Genomic DNA, 21,211 nt, shown 5'->3' on the forward strand with positions numbered 1-21,211 from the left:
TTCTCCACAGTTGTAAAATCCCTCTGTTTGACAATGTCTGAAGCTTGTTTTAGTTTAGATTAGTTTAATATTATTGTCACGCATACCAAGGTAGTGAAAAGCTATTTTGTTGTGTGCTATCCAGTCAGCGCAAAGACTACATGATTACAATCAAGCCGTCCACAGAGTGAAGGCACACGGAATCATAGTTCGTGTAAGAAATGCTGCTGTTCAAAGATGTGAAAGAGTGGTGACTATAATGAATGAAAGAAGACCCACTTTTGGGACTGGCACATAAGTAGTCCTATCCACATAAACCTGTCCTATCCATATACCTGTCTAACTGTCTCTGAAACGATGGGATAAACGATGGGATAGTCCCAGCCTCAAGTACCTCCTCTGGCAGCTTGTTCCATACACCCATACATACACTTTGTGTGAAAAAGTTACCCCTCGGATTCCTATTAAATCTTTTCCCCGTCACCTTGAACCTATGTCCTCGGGTCCTCGATTCCCCTACTCTGGGCAAGAGATTTTGTGCATCTACCCGATCTATTCCTCTCATTATTTTGTACACCTCTATAAGATCCCCCCCTCATCCTCTTGCGCTCCATAGAATAGAGACCCAGCCTACTCAACCTCTCCCTATAGCTCACTTCCTCAAGTCCTGGCAACATTCTCGTAAATCTTTTCCAAACCCTTTCAAGCTTGACATTATCTTTCCTATAACATGGTGCCCAGAACTGAACACAATATCCTAAATGCGGTCTCACTAACGTCTTATACAACTGCAACATGACCTCCCAACTGCTATACTCAATACTCTGACTGATGAAGGCCAAAATGCCAAAAGCCTTTTTGACCACCTTATCTACCTGCGACTCGACCTTCAAGGAACCATACACCTGTACTCCTAGATCCCTCTGCTCTACAACACTACTCAGAGGCCTACCATTTACTGTGTAGGTCCAGCCCTTGTTTGACGTCCCAAAATGCAACACTTCACACTTCTCTGTATTAAATTCCATCAACCATTCCTCCGCCCACCTGGCCAATCGATCCAGATCCTGCTGCAATCTCTTCTAGTTATTTTGCCTGGGATTGCCCATGTAGTCATGGACAAATAGAGTGGCCACTATATCCAAATCTAAGATGGACATCTGTAACTCCTAACTATTCCAAGTGGATACCAGTCAAAATTAATCACGAGGTTCATTTTGATCCTCTAATTAAGTTGTTCCAGTGCAGTTGCAACACTGGCATCTACCCAATAAAGGAAAAGCCCAAGTATGTCCCATTCACAAACAGCAGGCCAAGTCCATCCATCCAATTACTAGCCAATTGGTCTACTCTTAATCATCAGCAAAGTGTCGTTAACGGTGCTGACCAATAACCTACTCATCAGATCGAGACCTCATTACAGCCTTGGTCCAATTTGGGGCCAGAGATGAGATGAGGGTGGTATCAGTTGACATCAAGAAATTAATTGATCGAGTGACATTAAGGTGCCCTGGTAGAAATGAAGTCAATAGGTATCAAGGAGATCGCTTGCAGCCATCATTCACATAATTGTAGATGGTTGAGATATCAAAATTCAATTTTCACAGCCTGAGGACTTTCTCAAGATATTGTCCTAGATCCACCTATCTTCAACTCCATTAGTTGAGTTTAGTTTAGTTTAGTTCAGTGTGGAGATACAGCGTGGAATCAGGCCCTTTAGCCCATCAAGTTGGCGTCAACCAATATTCACCTGTACACTAGTTCTATCCTACAACCTAGGGACAATTCACAAAACCCAATTAACCTCCATCCTTTCTTTCTTTCTTTATTTATATAGCACATTTTTAGTCAACTTGCATTGACCCCAAAGTGCTTCACATAATTACATCCACACACACAGGCAAAGGTGGGTGAAGTGTCTTGCCCAAGGACACACACAGGCAAAGGTGGGTGAAGTGTCTTGCCCAAGGACACAACGACAGTATGCACTCCAAGCGGGATTCGAACCAGCTACCTTCCGGTTGCCAGCCGAACACTTAGCCCATTGTGCCATCTGTCATCCTGCACGTCTTTGGAATGTAGGAGCAAACCAGAGCACCAGGAGTAAACCCATCCGGTCACAGGGAAAACGTACGAATAGAAATCGGCACTCTGGTGTTGTAAGGCAGCAACTCTACCGCTGCGTCAGTGTGCCACTCAGATTGCTGATGATTGCATGATTCACAACTCCTCAGCAAATGGTGTGGCCCATGCCAGCTTGCAGCAAGACCGAGACAACATTTGGACATGGGCAGATCAGTAATGGGCCTGTGCCACAGGCGATTTTTCAGGCGACTGTCAAGTTGTAGCCGGTTGCTGAAAACCCGGCGACTGGAACGGTGACTGTCAGAGTGGAACAAACACACACACACATCGCTTCCTTCACCAGCCAGTTATGCAGGCAATGGACCGGGCAAGCGGGGGAAGTGCTGTCTGATTTAAATTCACGGTGCAAAGCCAATGTGATACAGACACACACCACAATGAAGAGAAAGGTTGGCGCCTGTAATTAAGACGGTGAAAGCACAGTGTACGGGAAGGGTCACTTCCTTTAAAAGAAGGGGGGAGAGGGGGGAAGAGGGGGGAGACAGGGTGGGGAGAAGGAGTGGAGACAACTTTTAAGAAGCCAGAGATACACGGCTGTGAAGCTCGGCGGACATTAACATTACCGGTTGGTTATCTTTGGTTCTGAAAACTACTGTATATGTTTTTTTTCCCAATGAGCCAATGAAATTCACCGGTCAGCACTGACGACAACCTATGACAACCTACGACCTCCTGGCGACTCACTACCACTGCCCCTATGGCACGAGAATTCTCGTTGAAAAATTAGCGACGACCAGAATGAAGTTGCGACTAGTTCCCAGAATGCGGGAACTACTCACGACCATGAAGGCGACTCCCCAGCAACCACCCACGAACATGTGGCGACTGCATAGTCTCCAGTAGTCGCCTAAAAAGTCACCTAAGTGGGACAGGCCCATTACATTTGTCCCACAAGAATGCCAGGAGATGATCAAATGACCGATTATCCCAAATATCTAAACTGAAAACAGAAAATGCTGGAAATACCCAGCAGGTCAGGCAGCACCTGTGGAATCCAAAACAGAGTTAAAGTTTAAGGGCGAAGGGGAATCAAGAACCAGGGAACATAGGTTTAAGTGAGAGGGAAAAGATTTAATAGGAACCGAAGGGCAACTTGTTCACACAGAGGTTGGTGGGTAGATGGAACAAACTGCCAGAGGAGGTAGTTGAGGCACTATAACAACTTTTAAACGACGTTTAGACAAGTACATAGATAGTTAAGGTTTAGAGAGATATGGGCCAAACACATGCAGGTGGGACTAGTGTTGATGGGGCATCTTGGTCGGAATGGTCATGTTGGGCCGAAGGGCCTGTTTCCATGCTGCATGACTCTATGACCCTTCAACAGAACTGAGATGTCTTCAAAATGTAACTCAATAGAACCAGCCACATGAATACTTTGGTTACCATCCGTGATAAAACAGTCCACTTTTACCTCCCCATATCAACCATTTGAAACATTTGATCGCTCGATCACCAGTCCACTGTGCCTGCAGCGTGTACCATTTACAAGATGCAACAGTAGGCACCAGGAAAGAAGACACAACATGCTGGAGTAACTCAGCGGGTCAGGCAGCATCTCTGGAGAACATTTACAGGTGACGTTTTGGATCAGGACCTTTCTTTCAGCCCTCACTCATTTTATTTTGTTCTTAGGTTTACCTATAGAAACTCGTTTGGCTGATTCTTTTCATTTGTTGGGCTGACTGAAAGACCAACATAAAACAATCAACCATTTTTATTCTTCAAATGATTTGTACAGCCAGAGTATGAACTTCCTTGGAATCCCCCCATTCTGCCAACGTTGCTGGCAGTGAAAGTCTGCTTATAAATTACAAGGTTCTGACACTGGACCAAGAGCAGCTTTGACCAAATTCCACGCATACTTCAGCTTTTTTCTTCATATTTGGGATTTCCAGCTTTCACGGATTTTATATGGAATTTGTATAAAGATAGACGATCAGCATCAGCTTGATGTGAATTCAACTTGGTTAAACTGGTCAGAATCAGATGCACCAGATCATCTAAACCTGGAGATGATAACTGTTCAGGTCTACTAACAATACATATACACTAATGTGAAGAAGGGACCCGATCCAAAACGTCATCTGTCCATTCCCTCCACAGATGCTGCCTGACTTACTGAGTTTCTCCAGTGGATTGTGTTTAGCTCAGCATTCCAGCATCTCCATTTCCTTCAGTCTCCATTGCAATGTGATGGCACGTTGTGAGCATTGAGTCAGCCTAGCCTTCTGTGTTTTTGGATCACTAAATCAGTTTGATGTTCCAGAGGTTTACAATGTAAAAAAACTAACTATATTTCGACTTTAGAGATTCAGTGTGGAAACAGGCTCTTCGGCCCACCAAGTCCACCCCGGATACTAACATTATTCTATACTCTCGGGACAATTTACAATTTTATCAAAGCCAATTAACTTTCAAACCTGTAGGTCTTTGGCGTGTGGGAGGAAACCGGAGCACCTGGAGAAAACCCATGCATTCACGGAGAGAACGTACAAACTCCATACAGACAGCACCCATAGTCAGGATCAAACCCATGTCTCTGGCGCTGTAGGGCAGCAACTGTACCGCTGCACCATCGCCCTATTCTGGAGCAAGCTATCATTTTTATTCAGGATCCGGTGGAAACTAATCATCCTGATGGAAATGGAGGGTTGTGCCAGAAGCAATCTCCCACTGGGAGGAGTCTGCCTTGCCTTAAGACACAAAGTGCTGGAGAAACTCAGCGGGTCAGGCAGCATCTGTGGAGAACATGGATTGGTGACGTTTTGGTTGGGGAGCCTTTGGATTGCATTATTATTATTATTATTATTATTATTAAACTTTATTTCGGACTCAAGGTCCAGACAACGGCCAACATTACATAAAATACATTGCATATAAAAACACCGTAAAATACATATAAAATCTTAGTATATCTGCCTGTAATTATGTGGGTGAGATTAATTACGTGGTCGGAGGTGTGTTTGAGGGTGGGATTCTCACGCAGACGCGCTAGTAGTTTTTAGTTTAGTTGGAAGAAGCATGGGGAAGAAGGCACAGCTTACGACCATGCACGAGTTTGACTACGAGTAAGATCAAAATGTACTTAAACAAGAAGAAGTTTGGATGAATATCTTACTGTTTTTACTACGACAATAAAGAAACTATTAATGAAGAGACTGGGTTTTGAAGATTTATCTTCGGACGGCTTTGCGTGTCTTGTGGAGAGCTCGCATGCGTATCAAAATTATCTCCTTACCCCTGACTTCAATCATAGTGGCTAGAGGAAAGATTCCTTGAACGATATAACAATCTGCTATTACACTTTCTTCGCATTGATGCCCTCTTGAAATTTATCAGCCACTTCTGCTTGTGTTTCAGACAAACACACGGTTTCTAAGTTTTCCTTTCTACCAGTATTAAGTTTTAAACAAAATAAAACCTCAACCACCTGCATCCATCAGCTTTGTCCCACCCCAATCTCTCTTTTCCAGCTTCCCTCCCCATCCTCCTCCCCACTCCTATCAACCTGAAGAAGGGTCTCTCTCCAAAAAGTCATCTGTCCATTCCCATCCCAGATGCTGCCTGACCTGCTGAGTTCCTCCAGCGCTTTGCAATTTGCTCAAGATTACAGCACCGTGTGTCTCTGAATTAAGTTTTGTGCATCCACATTTCTAATCACAGCATGTTTCATTTGCATTGCCCAGTTCGTCTTTCCATCATTGCACTATCCTTTGTCATTGAGGATACTGACTGAAATGTTAAAACATTTGCACAACCTCAGGATCCTGAAAATCTCCATCTGAATAGCATTCCTTCCACCAGCTAATCACGATCTTGGCATCATTCTTAATTCCCATGTGAAACACAATCGGCCTCTTGTTTTTGCAATGTGCTGATCGACAACCAGCAGCCAATTGACAGGAATGCACACACCTCATATTGAAGCTCCTAAGATTTAAATTTCCCGACATACACCCCGAGGAAAAATTAGGCTGTTCCACGCTTTTATACTCATTTAAATTAGCTGGTCCCTTTTCTTTGCTAAACAGTTTTTTTTTCTGGAATAGTTAAAACCTTCCAAGTTTTTATTTCTGCATTATGCGACCAGAGGTTTCAACCCAAGAGCCTGAAGCGACAGCAGGGATTCCATGCCAAGTGCCAGAGGGAGCAGTAGAAGTTGCGTGTCAAGTCCTGGTTTGGACGCCCTTGTTTGTAATGCAAGAGCCAATCTTTCCACCACAGTGAATGTAGTTTGGTTTCATTAGTCACCCACTCAGCTCCCATTGGATAATGATCAGGAGCTGTAATCCAGGTTGATTTCCCCCTGTGAATCCCGACCCAGTTTCCTCCCACTGCCTTGCCTTTGGACAGTGTGCCTGTGTGCCAATAATCTGCAAGGCAATGCCATAGTTTTTTCCATGAAGCATTGGAGGTAGCGACTTCTGATGTTTGGGGCAGGGCATGCCCTAGACATACGATGCAAAAGGAGTGGGCAGAGATAACTGCAACATTCAACCGCAGGAATCAAATACCAGTGAACTTTGCTGCAGAAAAAAATTACGTGGGTGAATAGATCTTGAAATGCCACACCATCAACTGTATCATTAGTCTTAGATATTACTCAATGTACATATTCCCCACTCACCTACCAAGCATCCACATTAATCATTTGCTTCAATGTACCCACATTAAATTAATATTACTCCAACGCACACAATTATATCTTGCATATCTTGCACACACAGCCGATTGTTTGAAAGATACAGCATGGAAACTGGCCCTTCAGCCCACTGCGTCCATGCTGGCCATCGATGACCTGTGCACATATGATCCCATTTTTGCATTCACTCACTACACACTAGAGGCAATTTACAGCCAAATAACCTGCAAACCCGCACATCCCTGGGATGCAGGAGGAAACCAGAACAACCACTTGGTCACAGGTGGAACGTGCAAACTGCACACAGACAGAACCCGAGGAGAGGATCAAGCATGGGCCCCTGGCACTGTAAAAAAACACCTCTGTCAGCAGTGCCACCCTAAATTCAACCATGAAGACTTTCATCTGATACTTGTCAAGATGATCTGAAACACAGAAACATTGACACACAGCCTTGCTCTTGTGGGCACAGCTAGCACCTGTAACTAACCAGCCAAGAACATACTGGGCATCATCTCATCCAAAGGAGAGGCAGTACCTACCATCATCGGAGAACACGCTTCTCTCCTTATCTCCTTATCTCACTACTTTTTGTGAGAATTGTCTGTTACGGTTAATCACCAACCCACCATCAAGGGGATCTGCAAGCATCGTTGCCTCAAATAGGCAGCCAGCATCATCAAAGACCCACACCACCCCAGCAATGCTCTCATTTCACTCCTGCTATCGGGAAGAAGGTACCAGAGCCTGAAAACTGTAACATCCAGGTTCAGGAGCAGCTTCTTCCCAACAACCATCAGGCTATTGAACACTGCACACTCCAGCTAAACTCTGAACTCCAAACTGGCTGCGTTCCACAAGGGACTTTGGCTTTGTTTTGTTTTAGCATTATATTGTTTTATTTTACTTATTGAACTTCTTTTATTTTGTGTGCTCATTATATTATCTATTGAGTACAGTGTTTCCAAGCCTGTTGTGCTGCTGCAAGTAAGAATTTCATTGTTCTCTTTTCAGGACATGTGACAATAAAACACTCTTGATGAAAGGAGGTTCTAAAGGAGACACAAGGAACTGCAGATGCTGGTTTACCAAAAAAAGACACAAAGTGTTGGAGTGACTCAGCGGGTCAGGTAACATCTCCGGAGAACATGAATAGCTGACGTTTTGGGTTGGGACCCTTCTTCAGACTGATTGTGGTGGAGGATGATAAAGCTGGAAGATAGTTGGAGGTAGAACAAAGCCTGGGAAATGATAGATGGATATGTCATGTGTGGAGAGGGGGAGTTGATTTGCAGGTGGTTGGGCAAAGGGATGGAAAGACCAAAATTATGAAATAAGGATAGAAGAGGTTCGAATTGTGAAGCCAGAGGAAGGAATACAGGTGGAAGGGGATGGGGGTTAGGGGGACGGAGAGAAATCGATGCGAATCCAGGGAAGAGGGGGGAGGAAATATGTATCGAGGTGGATGGAATGAAGGGTGCTGTTCAGAGTTTGGAGAGAAGGTAGTGGGTGGGCTACGTTGTCTTAGATCAGGGGTCGGCAACCTATGGCCCCCAGGCCGAAATTATCCGGCCCGCAGGCGTATTTTTTTCCCCGTAATTAGCTGGCCGGCAGACTTCCGTCATCTCCAGTTCCGCCAAGCAGCACCGAGCTCTGGCTGTACCGCATCTTGCGCAAAGCTGCCGGCACGGCCGCGCACCTTCTGTGTCTGGGCTTCACTGTGGCGATCGGGATTGTCAATAGGCCGGGGACGAGTGAGTGTGAGTATTTGAGCCACCGCCTTCAGGACAGAGACAAGGCAATGGTACGCCGTGTTCGTGAGCGCTCGTAACTAGGGGCCAGTGCTCCAGGTGGTGTCCTCGAAGGGGCAGGATCTATGTGAACACGTGATTTGATGCCTGCCATTCGGGGCGGGATCCATGTGTACACGTGATAGATGTGGCCTGCCATCCGCTCACAGACATGCATCCTGGCCCCTATGAAGAACAAGGTTGCCGACACCTGTCCTAGATGGTGTACATGTTGCACTCCATAATTGATGTTCCTGGTTGTGAAGAGTTTGGAGGATATTACAGCATTCCACTGCTCTAACTACAACAGGCAACACAGAAAACAGAAAACCCACTTTGAGGAGTGATAGGTACTGATAAATTCCTTTCTTACTTTTGACCTCAGCATTGTGTATCACTAACACGGTTTAAAGGTCCATGAAAGATTGCAATCTTTCAATGCATCATTCTCTGAAGTGAGATCCCAAATTATCCTGGTGCAAAGCTACAGAGCAGGATTTGACACCTAAATTTGTAATTGAGATACCGCTCATTCACACAACAATGGTACTAATGAGCCAAAAGTTAATGCTCTTATTTTTTGATATTAACTAAATATTAACTCATTACCAGAGAGTAAAATATAATTACAGAATTGTTTTGGACTTATCTCAAAACATTTTCTCAAATAAAATGTTTGAGGTACGAGGAATGTAGAAACAAGGAATGACAGATGCTGGTTGATACCAAAGAAATACACAAAGTGCTGGAGTAACTCAGCAGGTTAGACAGCATCTCTGGAGATGCCGCGTGACCCGCTGAGTTACTCCGACACTTTGTGTCAATGTTTGTTGGAAACGAGGAACTGGAAACGAGATGCTGGTTTACTAAAAGGACATATAGTGCTGGGGTAACTCAGGCAGCATCTCTGGAGAACATGGATAGGTGACATTTCGGATCTGGATCATTCTTCAGATGGTACCGACCTGAAGCACCCCTATCGATGAAGAAGGGTTCCGACCATGCTACCTGACCCGTTGTGTCCTTTTTTTAAGCAAAATACTTTGGTACTAGAAAGCCCAATTCCTTTATTCTGTAAATTTTACAAAGAAAATGTCATTTTCCAAAGTCAAAGTCAATTTTATTCATCACATGCACATTACATGCAGTGAAATGAATTTGCCAGCAGCGATACACTTAAAAAGAACACACAATACACAATAAAATGTAACACAAACATCCACCACAGCATTCTTCACTGTGGAGGAAGGCAACAAAGTTCAGCCAGTCCTCCTCCCTTGTTCATCCGTGGTCGCGGCCACAGACTCCGCGGCTTGGAGGTCCCGAATCGGCACTTTCCTACCGGAGTCCGCGGCATCAGGATGTTATAGGCCGCAGGCCGGCGGTCGGAGATTTTCTCCAGCGATCCCTAGCGAGGGATCCCAGGCTCCGGATGGTAAGTCCACGCCACGCCCGCGGCTAGAAGCTCCGCAGACCACAGTCCCATGACGTCAACAACACCAGGCCAGCATTCGGAGCACTCCTCTCTGGCGATCCCCGGCAAAGTTTTGCTCGCTCTGCGATGGAAAGTCCACGCTGCGCCTGCTGCCAATGCTCCGGGCCCGATTCCGGGAAAGGCTCCATGATGTTAGGCAGCGAGGGAGATGACATGGAAAAAGTCGCCTCTCCGTGAACGAGGCGGCCAAAAGCGATTTCCCCCTTTCCCCTCCCCCCCACATAAGACATACCGAAATACATCCAAACTGACACTAGACACACCAAAAAAAAAAAAAAAGTAGAAATAACGCAGCTGTCTCACAGCGCCCCCACCGACCTTCCAATAAAGCTACACATATTTAGCTCAAAGATTTTCAGCTGTTTCATCAGTGACCTTCCTTCTAAGATATGGTCAGATGTGGGATGCTTCACTGGTGATCGCACAGTGTTCATTTCCATCTGCAACTCCTCAGATAATGAAGCAATCCGTGCACTAATGCACTAAGGCATGGACAACTTGGACTGATAAGGGGCAAACACATTTTGATTAACCTGATAGAAGTATTTATAATTATGAGAGGCAAAGATAGAGTATGTTTTCCTGGGATGAAAATGTCAAAGACTAGAGAGCATAACTATACGGTGAGAGGGACAAAGCTTAAAGGAGATTTGTTGGGAAAGTTTTTTTTAATGGTGTTAGGTGCCTGGATGGCAATGCCAGGGGTGGTGGTGGAGGAGATAGATATGATAGTAGTGTTTTAGAGGTTTGTGGATTGGCCACATGAACATGCAGGAAATGGAGGGATATGGATCATTTGCAGGCAGAGGGGATTAGTTTTGCTTGGCATCATTTTCAGCATGGACATTGTGGGCCACAGGGCCTATTCCTGTGCTGTACTGTAGTATGGTCTATGTTCTATGTTTGTCAAATTAATTTGTCCAAGTGTTGTGCGCTTAATTTATGAAATTGTAGACTAGATATATGACAGCTTTTCTTATCCAACAGGTGTTGGAACAGTGGAATTCTCTGCCTCAGATGGCGGTGGAGGCAGGTTCTCTGGATGCTTTCAAGAGAGAGCTAGATAGGGCTCTTAAAAATAGCAGTCAGAGGATATGGGGAGAAGGCAGGAATGGAGTACTGATTGGGGATGATCAGCCATGATTACATTGAATGGCGGTGCTGGCTTGAAGGGCCGAATGGCCTACTCCTGCACCTATTGTCTATTGCCTTAAGTTGCAATTCTGGGCTTGTGCAATGTGTGTGGTTCTCTGCAAGCTTTTTGACTACTCCTACAGAAGGAATCTAGTCCAGAAGTTGATGTGTGGACTATCACTAGACTGGTTTTGATCCACAGTGGCACAGCAGTAGAGCTGCTGCCTTACAGCGTCAGAGGCACAGGTTCAATCCTGACTACAGGTGCTGTCTGTACGGAGTTTGTACATTCTCCCTGTGATTGCGTGGGTTTTCTCCGGGTACTGCTGTTTCCTCCCACACTCCAAAGACACAAGGTTTGTAGGTTAATTGGCTTTGATAAAAAAGATGTAGACTGTCCCTAGTGTGCAGGAGAGTGCTAGTGTACGGGGGGGATTGTTGGTCAGCGTGGACTCGGTGGGACGAAGGCCCTGTTTCCGCATTGTATCTCGAAAGTCTACAAGTCACTGCATGAATGCAAGAGGAATATCTTTCTTCGCTTTTTTTGAAGTTCCAGGGCCTCAGGGGAGGATACAGAACTAGATTAATCATAATGTCCACAGTTTCAAGTAGGTTTCTTGATATTGATATTTTAATGCCCAGGAATACATTACAACTAATCACCCGTTGGATAGGAAAAGTGTCATGTATCTAGCATGCAATTTAATAAATAAAGAGCACACTTCTTGGACAAGCTAATTTGACTAACATAGAACAAAGAACATAGATCAGTACAGAACAGTAACATGCCCTTTGGCCCACAATGTCCATGCATGAATTAAAGACATTGGTAACTACAGCAGTGCTCCCAAGTTTGATCGTACAAATGAAGGCTTTTCCAACTTGAACATTTTTCATGAATTCATTTCAAATTAGGTTTAGGTGATATTTGCTGCCAGATACTACAAAATGCTATATTTTATTCTCTTAAAAGGCCACAGTGGTACAGATTGTGTATGATATCCCCCCCTCCCCACCCCACTTTCAGTCTGAAACATAGAAAAAAATAGAACATAGGTGCAGGAGTAGGCCATTCGGCCCTTCGAGCCTGAAGAAGGGTCCCGACCCAAAACGTCAACCATCCTTTTTCTCCAGCGATGCTGCCTGATCTGCTGTTACTCCAACACTTTGTGTCTATCTTTATTATTCATAGAAAATGGCCAACATTTAATAAAGTTGGAGTTAGACCATTTAGTATTAAAATTGGTAATCTTGTAAATCAGGATTCTCTTATCATTGCTCGACATCGAAAACCTCTTTTGTTATTTTAAAGGACAATGTTCTTGTCACCCAATTCATCTAACAATTTCAATTGATATAGTTTAATTCTCCTTTTCTTCCTTGACCAGCAACACTATGAATTAAAGTGAAAATCCATCAGCCACATTGTTCAGCTGTTTGCAGCTTCATGAAGTTGACTTGTGTTTAATTTAGTTACATTTAGAGATACAGCAGAAACAGGCTCTTTGGCCCACCGAGTCCGCATAGACCAACCATACCCATACACTAGCACTATCCTACACACAAGGGACAATTTACAATTTCTACCGAATCCAATTAACAAACAAACCTGTACATCTTGTCTTTGGAGTGTGGGAGGAAACCCACGTGGTCCACGCCAGCATAATGACTGATAACCCGAATCCCTCCCGGGTGTTTGAGCGCCCAGTTGGTGATGTTGTATACTTTCCTATCAATCACAAGCCACTGGTCCGTCCTGCTATTGTGCTTCTCAATCTCGTCCCACGTGTAAAGGGGTACTTTCTTCTCGAAGTCTTCTTCTTCTTTTTTCTCTCCGCCTTTCCCCATGCCTGTCTGCCTGTGTCTGTGTGTGTGTGTGTGTCTCTCTCTCTCTACCTGTCCTCTTTGCTTTAGCGTTTCATCTTATATTTCCAACCCGCCCAGCAACATCCTACAAGAATTAACCATTAATACGATGCTGTAACCTAGGTGATCAGCAGAGTTTCTGCACCAATCAAGTGGCGGTGTCACAGCTCTCGTCTGCAGGCATTGGTTCAATGCTGATCTTTCGAACGAGTTGGGGGCTGATACTTCCCTAAGAGTTTGCAGGAGAACCTCATTCCAACCAAAGATCCTATAGCGGAGCATAGGATCTTTGATTCCAACGAGATGACGGCGGCGAGGAGTTCCTCCACTGTGTTGCCCAACTTTGCCCAATCTTCTCAATAGCGTCGATTTCTGTCTTCCTCCTTTTGAATCGGGCACAGTGGGACGTTTCACAGACAGGGAGGGGTCAGATGTTGCCAGACTCGCTGCCCCGGGACTCTGTAGAGGCGGGGTTCCTCCTCGCAGTGTTACCCAACTATGAAAGAACTGCAGATTCCGGTTAACGCACAAAAGGGGACACGGGAGTGTCTGGAGTAACTCAACGGGTCAGGCTGGAGAACATGAATGGGGTTAAAGAAGGAACTGCAGATGCTGGAAAATCGAAGGTACACAAAAATGCTGGAGAAACTCAGGAAGAACATACAAACTCCCTGACAGACAGCACCTGTAGTCAGGATTGAACCTGGGTCTCTGGCGCTGTTAGACAGCAACTCTATACTTTAGGTTTTCTCCATATTTAACCAGCTCTATTTGTTAAACAACTATGGTATAAGTCTGAAGAAGGGTCTCGACCCGAAACGTCACTGATTCCTTCACTCTATAGATGCTGCCTCACTCGCTGAGTTTCTCCAGCATTTTTATCTAACTATGGTATAGGGTGATTTCACGAAAGGTCACTGGAGCGTAAATCCCCACTCACGTGACCGAAAATTTTAACTGGGGGACAAGCGTCACTTCCGGTACATGTTAGTGAATGGGAAAACACGCACTTTCACACCCGTTAAAAACATCGAAAACGGCCAGTTTTTGAACTGCAATTAAGTGAGCCAGTCGGGGTGACCGTGAGGAACAGCTACTTAAATTTACAGTCCAAAAAAAAGATAGAAACTAAGGTAAATACAAGAGCGAGCTGAAGGTGTAAAAAAGGCGGAAGTGCTAGCGGACTTTTTTCTTGGAGATTTAAAGATCCAAAATATCGGGAATTATCGCGTTTGCTCGCCGCATTTCATCAAAAGTGGCATTATTGACTTTTTATCTTTATTCATTTGTTATATGAAAAGTATTAAAAGTTAGAAATCCTTCAGTAAAATTGCAAAATCAGATGGGTTTTAACATGCAAAATGAACACGCTTCTGAAGCTCCATTTACCATTTAAATAATCGTAAACTATCAATGCGTTTTGAAATAAATTTTACTGAGATGCAAGCTTACGATTATTTAAATGGTAAATGGAGCTTCAGAAGCGTGTTCATTTTGCATGTTAAAACCCACCTGATTTTGCAATTTTACTGAAGGATTTCTAACTTTTAATACTTTTCATATAACAAATGAATAAAGATAAAAAGTCAATAATGCCACTTTTGATGAAATGCAGCGAGCAAACGCGATAATTCCCGATATTTTGGATCTTTAAATCTCCAAGAAAAAAGTCCGCTAACACTTCCGCCTTTTTTACACCTTCAGCTCGCTCTTGTATTTACCTTAGTTTCTATCTTTTTTTTGGACTGTAAATTTAGGTTGCTGTACCTCACGGTCACCCCGACTGGCTCACTTAATTGCAGCTCAAAAACTGGCCGTTTTCGATGTTTTTAACGGGTGTGAAAGTGCGTGTTTTCCCATTCACTAACATGTACCGGAAGTGACGCTTGTCCCCCAGTTAAAATTTTCGGTCACGTGAGTGGGGATTTACGCTCCAGTGACCTTTCGTGAAATCACCCTATAACCATTGTCTTTTGTGCCCTTGAGCTAAGTAGATGAACATCACTAAACCGGTTCCATCAGTGAATTAAAACAGGGCAGGTCTACATCTCAATGTTATTTAACCTACCATCTCTTCCCTCAGTAAGGTACACAAAATTGCTGGAGAAACTCAGCGGGTGCAGCAGCATCTATGGAGCAACTACGTTGCCTATTTCCTTCGCTCCATGGATGCTGCTGCAACCGCTGAGTTTCTCCAGCATTTGTGTGTACCTCCCTGAGACTGTGTTGTGTACAGGGTGAATGCTAGTGGGCATGGACTCACTGGGCTGAAGGCTGTGATTCCACGCTATCTCTCTAAGGTATGAATTAAAGTATCTGGAGCACCTGGAGGAAACCCACGCAGTCGCAGGGAGAACAAGCAAACCCCACCACCAGGGGTGCCACACAATTAGCAGCCCCGCCAACAGTCTGTCTGTTTTTTTGTCTTTTATTTTTATTTTTAATGCGTTTTAAAAGTCTGTGTAAATGTTCTCCGGTTTGTTTTATGTGGGGGGAGGGGTCGGGGGAAACATTTTTTCAGTTTCTTACCTTGCCGGAGATGCTATTGTTTTCCGGGTCGCATCTCTGGTCGCTCTGCGGCCTACCATCGATGGAGCTGGAGGCCTCCTCGGACTGACTTTGAGCCCCACCGCGAGGCTTGGACTTAACATTGGGGTCGATCCCTTGCCTGGGATCGCTCCAATCATAGCCTGCGGACTTTACCATCATGAGCTCGCAGTCTCGGGAGAGGCCGAGTCAGGAAGCTCTGACGACGCAGAGGCTTGACCAGCCCAGACGTGGTGTTCAATCGCCCGGCGCGGGAGAGCTGACATCCCCCTGATGCAGGAACTGATCAGCCCGATGAGGAGGGCCAAAACGCTGCCGGCTACGGGAGTCAAGATCGTCCCGTCAACAGATGGCTCCAGGCCACTGACTGCGGGCGAGCAAAGAAGGGAAGAGATTTGAACTTTTTTTTTCACCTTCCATCACAGTGAGGAATGTGGAGGAGTCACTGTGGTGGGTGTTTACGTTCAAATGTATTTTGTGTGTTCCGTTGCTTTTTATTTGTATGACTGACTTGGCAAATGAAATTCCTCTAATGTTGCAAAACGTACTTGGCTAATAAAGTATTATTGTGATTGTGATTGTGATTGATTGTGACAGCACCCGAGGTCAGGATCGAACCCGGATCTCTGGCGCTGTGAGATGCTATTGGAACATCTTGTTTGCTTTCCTTGTTTAAACAGCCTGGACTTGGGCACAGCTGTGAAACTGTTGAAGAGTGGAGATGAAACACAAGATCACAATGGTAAATAATGAATAGGATAGGAACGGATTTCAGACGGATATAATAGGAATGATAAAATCCACAGGTGACGAGATAATTGTGTTAATTTGCACTGATGCACTTGGGAGAGATACCCTGGACAAGATAGTATTCTGTAAATGATACTACTGGGCAGGAGCAGAAGACCAAAGGAGTCCCAGGAGATTCATAAAGGCTTGAAGGCAAGAGGATGAGTTGATAAGGTGATTAGAAAACATATGGCATAGTTGGCTTTCGTTTAGTCTAGTTTTAGAGGTACAGTATGGAAACAGGCCCTTCGGCTCACCATGTGCACATCGATCATTGATCACCCGTTCACACTAGTTCTGTTATTCCACTTTCACATCCACATCCTGCACACTCGGAGCAATTTACAGAGGCCAAATAACCTACAAGCCCACATGTCTTGGGGATGTGGAATGAAACTGGAGCACCTAGAGGAAACCCACGTTGTCACAGGTAGAAGGCGCAAACTCCACACAGACAGTACCCGAGGTCTCTGGTGCCGTGAGGGAGCGGCACTACCAGCTGCGCCACTGTGCCGCCCTGGATTATTTGAACCCGACTCTGTGGAATCATGAAAATAAACAGTTATTTCAGAGGGTCTGTCAGGCTTGAATTGCTAAATGGCTTCTCACTGAAGGATTCCATCGCTCTCTACAATACAACATCCACTAGCACAACGGCACAGCACTTTGCACAGCGATAGAGTTGCTGCCTTCAGTGCCAGAGACCCGAGTTCAATCTGGATAATGGGCGCTGTCTGTACGGAGTTTGTACGTTCTTCCTGTGACCGCATGGGTTATCCACTGCCACTCCGTTTTTTTCCCACACTCCAAAGACGCATAGGTTTTTAGGTTAATTGGCTTCTGTAAATTGTAAATTGTCCCTAGCGTGTAGGATAGTGCTAGTGTATGGGGTGATCGCTGGTTGGCGCAGGCTCAGTGGGCCGCAGAGCCTGTGTCCACGCTGTATCTCTAAAGTTTAAAGTCATTGCCTCAGCTGCAATGAGCTAACGGCATGGGACGGAGACCTGCTTAGCAACTGTGACACACTTACCCATGAATTTATCAAGGGCAGCTTCAAAAGAAGATTTAACAGCTCACTGAAAACCACCAGCGCAGTGACAGTATCATTCAGTTTGGGTAATTGCACCGTGAAGTTCAGGGCCAGGGTCCCTACGTCATCACTTCATCTGAAGAGCGAGGACAGAAGCTGAATCAGTTCAATCACTGGGCAAACAATCTACTTCATTTGCCTGTAATTTACCAGCTGACCTTCTGTTTTCGTCTGCCCGTATTATGCCCCAAATGGGTTACATGTGCTGCGGTTTCACTGATGACTCACACTATTATCTAACCAAATGCATCTCATTGCAGGGTAATGGGATACAATTCTTCACACCCTGCTGTTGCAAGATTCCAATCCATAACAATTAGAGCATTCTATAGAGAACACAAACCATTGTACAAAACTGAGTCAATCCTTTTGAGAAATCTCTGATAAGTTTAGTTTTGTATGGTTTACTGTCATGTGAAAAGCTTTTTGTTGCATGCTAACCAGTCAGCGAAAAGACTACACATGATCACAATTGAGCCGTCCACAGTGTATGGGACTTTTAGTGCAAGATGAGTCCAGTAAAGTCTGATTACCTGATTACTTGAAGTGGCTTATGAAAATACCTCTTCTCCTGTCGGGCAGAAGATACAGTAACTTGAAAGCATGCACCACCAGACTCAGAAACAACGTCTCTACTGGGAGCTCCAGTTTCCTCCCACATCCCAAAGATGTGCAGATTTGTAGGCTAATTGATTTCTGTAAATTATCCCTAGTGTGTAGGATAGAACTAGTGTATGGGTGATTGTTGGTCGGTGTGGACGTGGTGGGCCAAAGACCCCGTTTCAACACTGTATCTCCAAACTGAACTAAATTAAACTAAACTAAACCAAACCTCTGTTACCAGGCTTCCGACCAGTCCTTCCATAAACTAGGGTACTGTCCGATTTACCTCTACCCAATTAAGGACATTGTACTTTGTCTATGGAACTGGTACACTACAATGCTGAGAACTATATTCTGCATTCTGTATCTTCCCCTTTGCTTTACCTATTGTACTTGAATTTGGCTTGATTGTATTTATTTGTATTATTATCTGATCGGTTTGAATAGCATGCAAAACACAGCTCATCAACCTCATTGAACTGTAAATAAATTGCAACATCTACCAAAATTGCCCAGCAAATTACTGAACTCTGAAGCAATACAATAACATTTAAAAATCCAATCTCTACCTTTGAGCAACAGATGTCATTAGTGGAAAATGTAAATAAATTGGGAGAAGGCATGGGAGGAGGTGACTCAAGAACTGTTCAGGCAATTGGAGATCATATTGAAACAGATGAGCAGATGATGTTTTGGGCCAGGACCCTTCATCAGACCGATTGCAAACTTTTCAACACCGAAGCTTCAAAATTCACAACTCTTTATCTTTTTGAGCTCACACCTGTCTTTTCATCTCTGTTCAACAATCTGCCTATCACCTCACCTATGTTCACCTATTACCAACAATCTGCAGAACTCCCAAATCCTGATCAATATTAAGCTACATGTGTAGTCCGTTAGATGCTGGTTAGGTATACGAGACGTACCATTTCCTACAGATGAAGAGCTTGGAAAACACATAGAGTCTAAGTCCACATTGAACATGAACATCTGACATACATCAATGGAGCGACATCCAACTAAACAAGCAGCAAGTTCAGAAGGGAGTGAGGTTCATGTGAGAGGGAGCAGAATTAGGTCATCCGGCCAATCATGTCTACTCCGCCATTCAATCATGGCTGATCTATCTTTCCGTCTCTACCCCATTTTCCTGCCTTCTCCCAATAACCCCTGACACCTGTACTAATCAAGAACCTATCAATGTCTGCCTTAAAAATATCAATTAGCCTCCACAGCCTTCTGTGGCAATGAATACCACTGATTCAGCAACCTTTGACTAAAGAAATGTCTCCTCATCTCCTTCCTAAAGGTATGTCCTTTTATTCTGAGGCTATGGCCTCTGGTCCTAGACTTTCCTATTGGTGGAAACATCCACTCTATTCAGGCCAGAATTGGACATTTAAAAATATGGTTATTTTGAAATAATTTACACATTTCTGATTATTATCACGAATCTACTTCAAGGAAACTTTAATTGTGTTAATATAGTATATCAGTCCAAATAATACTTTTATCCATTGAATCAAGTGGTACGTTAAATGGTAAGTCATTGCCAGAACTGAGTAGGACAATTTCTGTTCTTCATATAAAATAGGATTTCAGCAATTTCCAGATGCATTCTAAAGCAGAATGAATTCACGTACCGCCCACTGAATAATGGTGGCTGGAAAAAAAAATATCGTATGGTACATCCCGGTTTTCCTAGATTACAGTGGGTATTTTAGAAACTGCAATCTACCAACAAATCCATGCACGTTTTGAGAAAACCACAGTCATTGCTTAGTCGATTTTGTTTAATTATATATTTTAAAACGAGCCGGTTTCCTAATGATATTTTAACTTTCACAGCAGCAATTTAGTATCTAGACGTGGACCAGGTCTGGAGTTGTACAGCGGACAGCAGCGCTGCACAAATGCCACAGATCCAGATGACCGAGAGTAACTCTGCATTTCTTGAACTCGAGTAACCTTGAACCTTTGCCAATAAAAAAAGCCGGTGTTAACCCCCGAGCAAGAATTCCATATCAATAATTCATCCCAAATAAATTTGCAGAACAATTTTCACCGAAAAGGCGCTGTGGGTGGGGGAGAGGGGGTTTACACACGCGCTGTAATTTTTTGGAAAGGCTATTAATGTTCTCAAACTCGTCTGTGACAAACGGCACGGATGCATCACACCATCGCTGGATGCCTTTAATTTACATGCGCTCCGATTCTCTACGAAGGCGGTTTCCTTACCGTTGCATCTTCGCCGGCATAATGACTGATAACCCGAATCCCTCCCGGGTGTTTGAGCGCCCAGTTGGTGATGTTGTATACTTTCCTATCAATCACAAGCCACTGGTCCGTCCTGCTATTGTGCTTCTCAATCTCGTCCCACGTGTAAAGGGGTACTTTCTTCTCGAAGTCTTCTTCTTCTTTTTTCTCTCCGCCTTTCCCCATGCCTGTCTGTCTGTGTCTGTGTGTGTGTGTGTGTGTCTCTCTCTCTCTCTCTACCTGTCCTCTTTGCTTTAGCGTTTCATCTTATATTTCCAACCCGCCCAGCAACATCCTACAAGAATTAACCATTAATACGATGCTGTAACCTAGGTGATCAGCAGAGTTTCTGCACCAATCAAGTGGCGGTGTCACAGCTCTCGTCTGCAGGCATTGGTTCAATGCTGATCTTTCGAACGAGTTGGGGGCTGATACTTCCCTAAGAGTTTGCAGGAGAACCTCATTCCAACCAAAGATCCTATAGCGGAGCATAGGATCTTTGATTCCAACGAGATGACGGCGGCGAGGAGTTCCTCCACTGTGTTGCCCAACTTTGCCCAATCTTCTCAATAGCGTCGATTTCTGTCTTCCTCCTTTTGAATCGGGCACAGAGGGACGTTTCACAGACAGGGAGGGGTCAGATGTTGCCAGACTCGCTGCCCCGGGACTCTGTAGAGGCGGGGTTCCTCCTCGCAGTGTTACCCAACTATGAAAGAACTGCAGATTCCTGTTAACGCACAAAAGGGGACACGGGAGTGTCTGGAGTAACTCAACGGGTCAGGCTGGAGAACATGAATGGGGTTAAAGAAGGAACTGCAGATGCTGGACACAAGGTACACAAAAATACTGGAGAAACTCAGCGGGTGCAGCAG

At 44.5% G+C, this 21,211-nt stretch overlaps 1 protein-coding gene across 2 annotated transcripts in view; it reads right to left on the minus strand.

Annotated features, from left to right (window-relative positions):
* The window catches only part of fads2 (fatty acid desaturase 2), a 50,007-nt gene extending 29,215 nt beyond the window's left edge, over positions 1–20,792 (minus strand). The window contains exons 1-2 of one of the 2 annotated variants that reach the window (XM_033039057.1): positions 12,845–13,299; positions 4,693–4,707 (exon numbers count right to left, since the gene is read on the minus strand). In XM_033039057.1, the coding sequence (XP_032894948.1) occupies positions 4,693–4,707; positions 12,845–13,036 (207 nt within the window). In that variant the 5' untranslated portion in view covers positions 13,037–13,299. Of the gene's footprint in view, positions 1–4,692; positions 4,708–12,844; positions 13,300–20,321 lie in introns of those variants that run through there. The other variant, XM_033039058.1, reaches the window with a different exon arrangement.
* Between the last annotated feature and the right edge of the window lie 419 nt (positions 20,793–21,211).

The sequence above is a fragment of the Amblyraja radiata genome, chromosome 20 (assembly GCF_010909765.2).
Source record: "Amblyraja radiata isolate CabotCenter1 chromosome 20, sAmbRad1.1.pri, whole genome shotgun sequence".
Taxonomy (NCBI): domain Eukaryota; kingdom Metazoa; phylum Chordata; class Chondrichthyes; order Rajiformes; family Rajidae; genus Amblyraja; species Amblyraja radiata.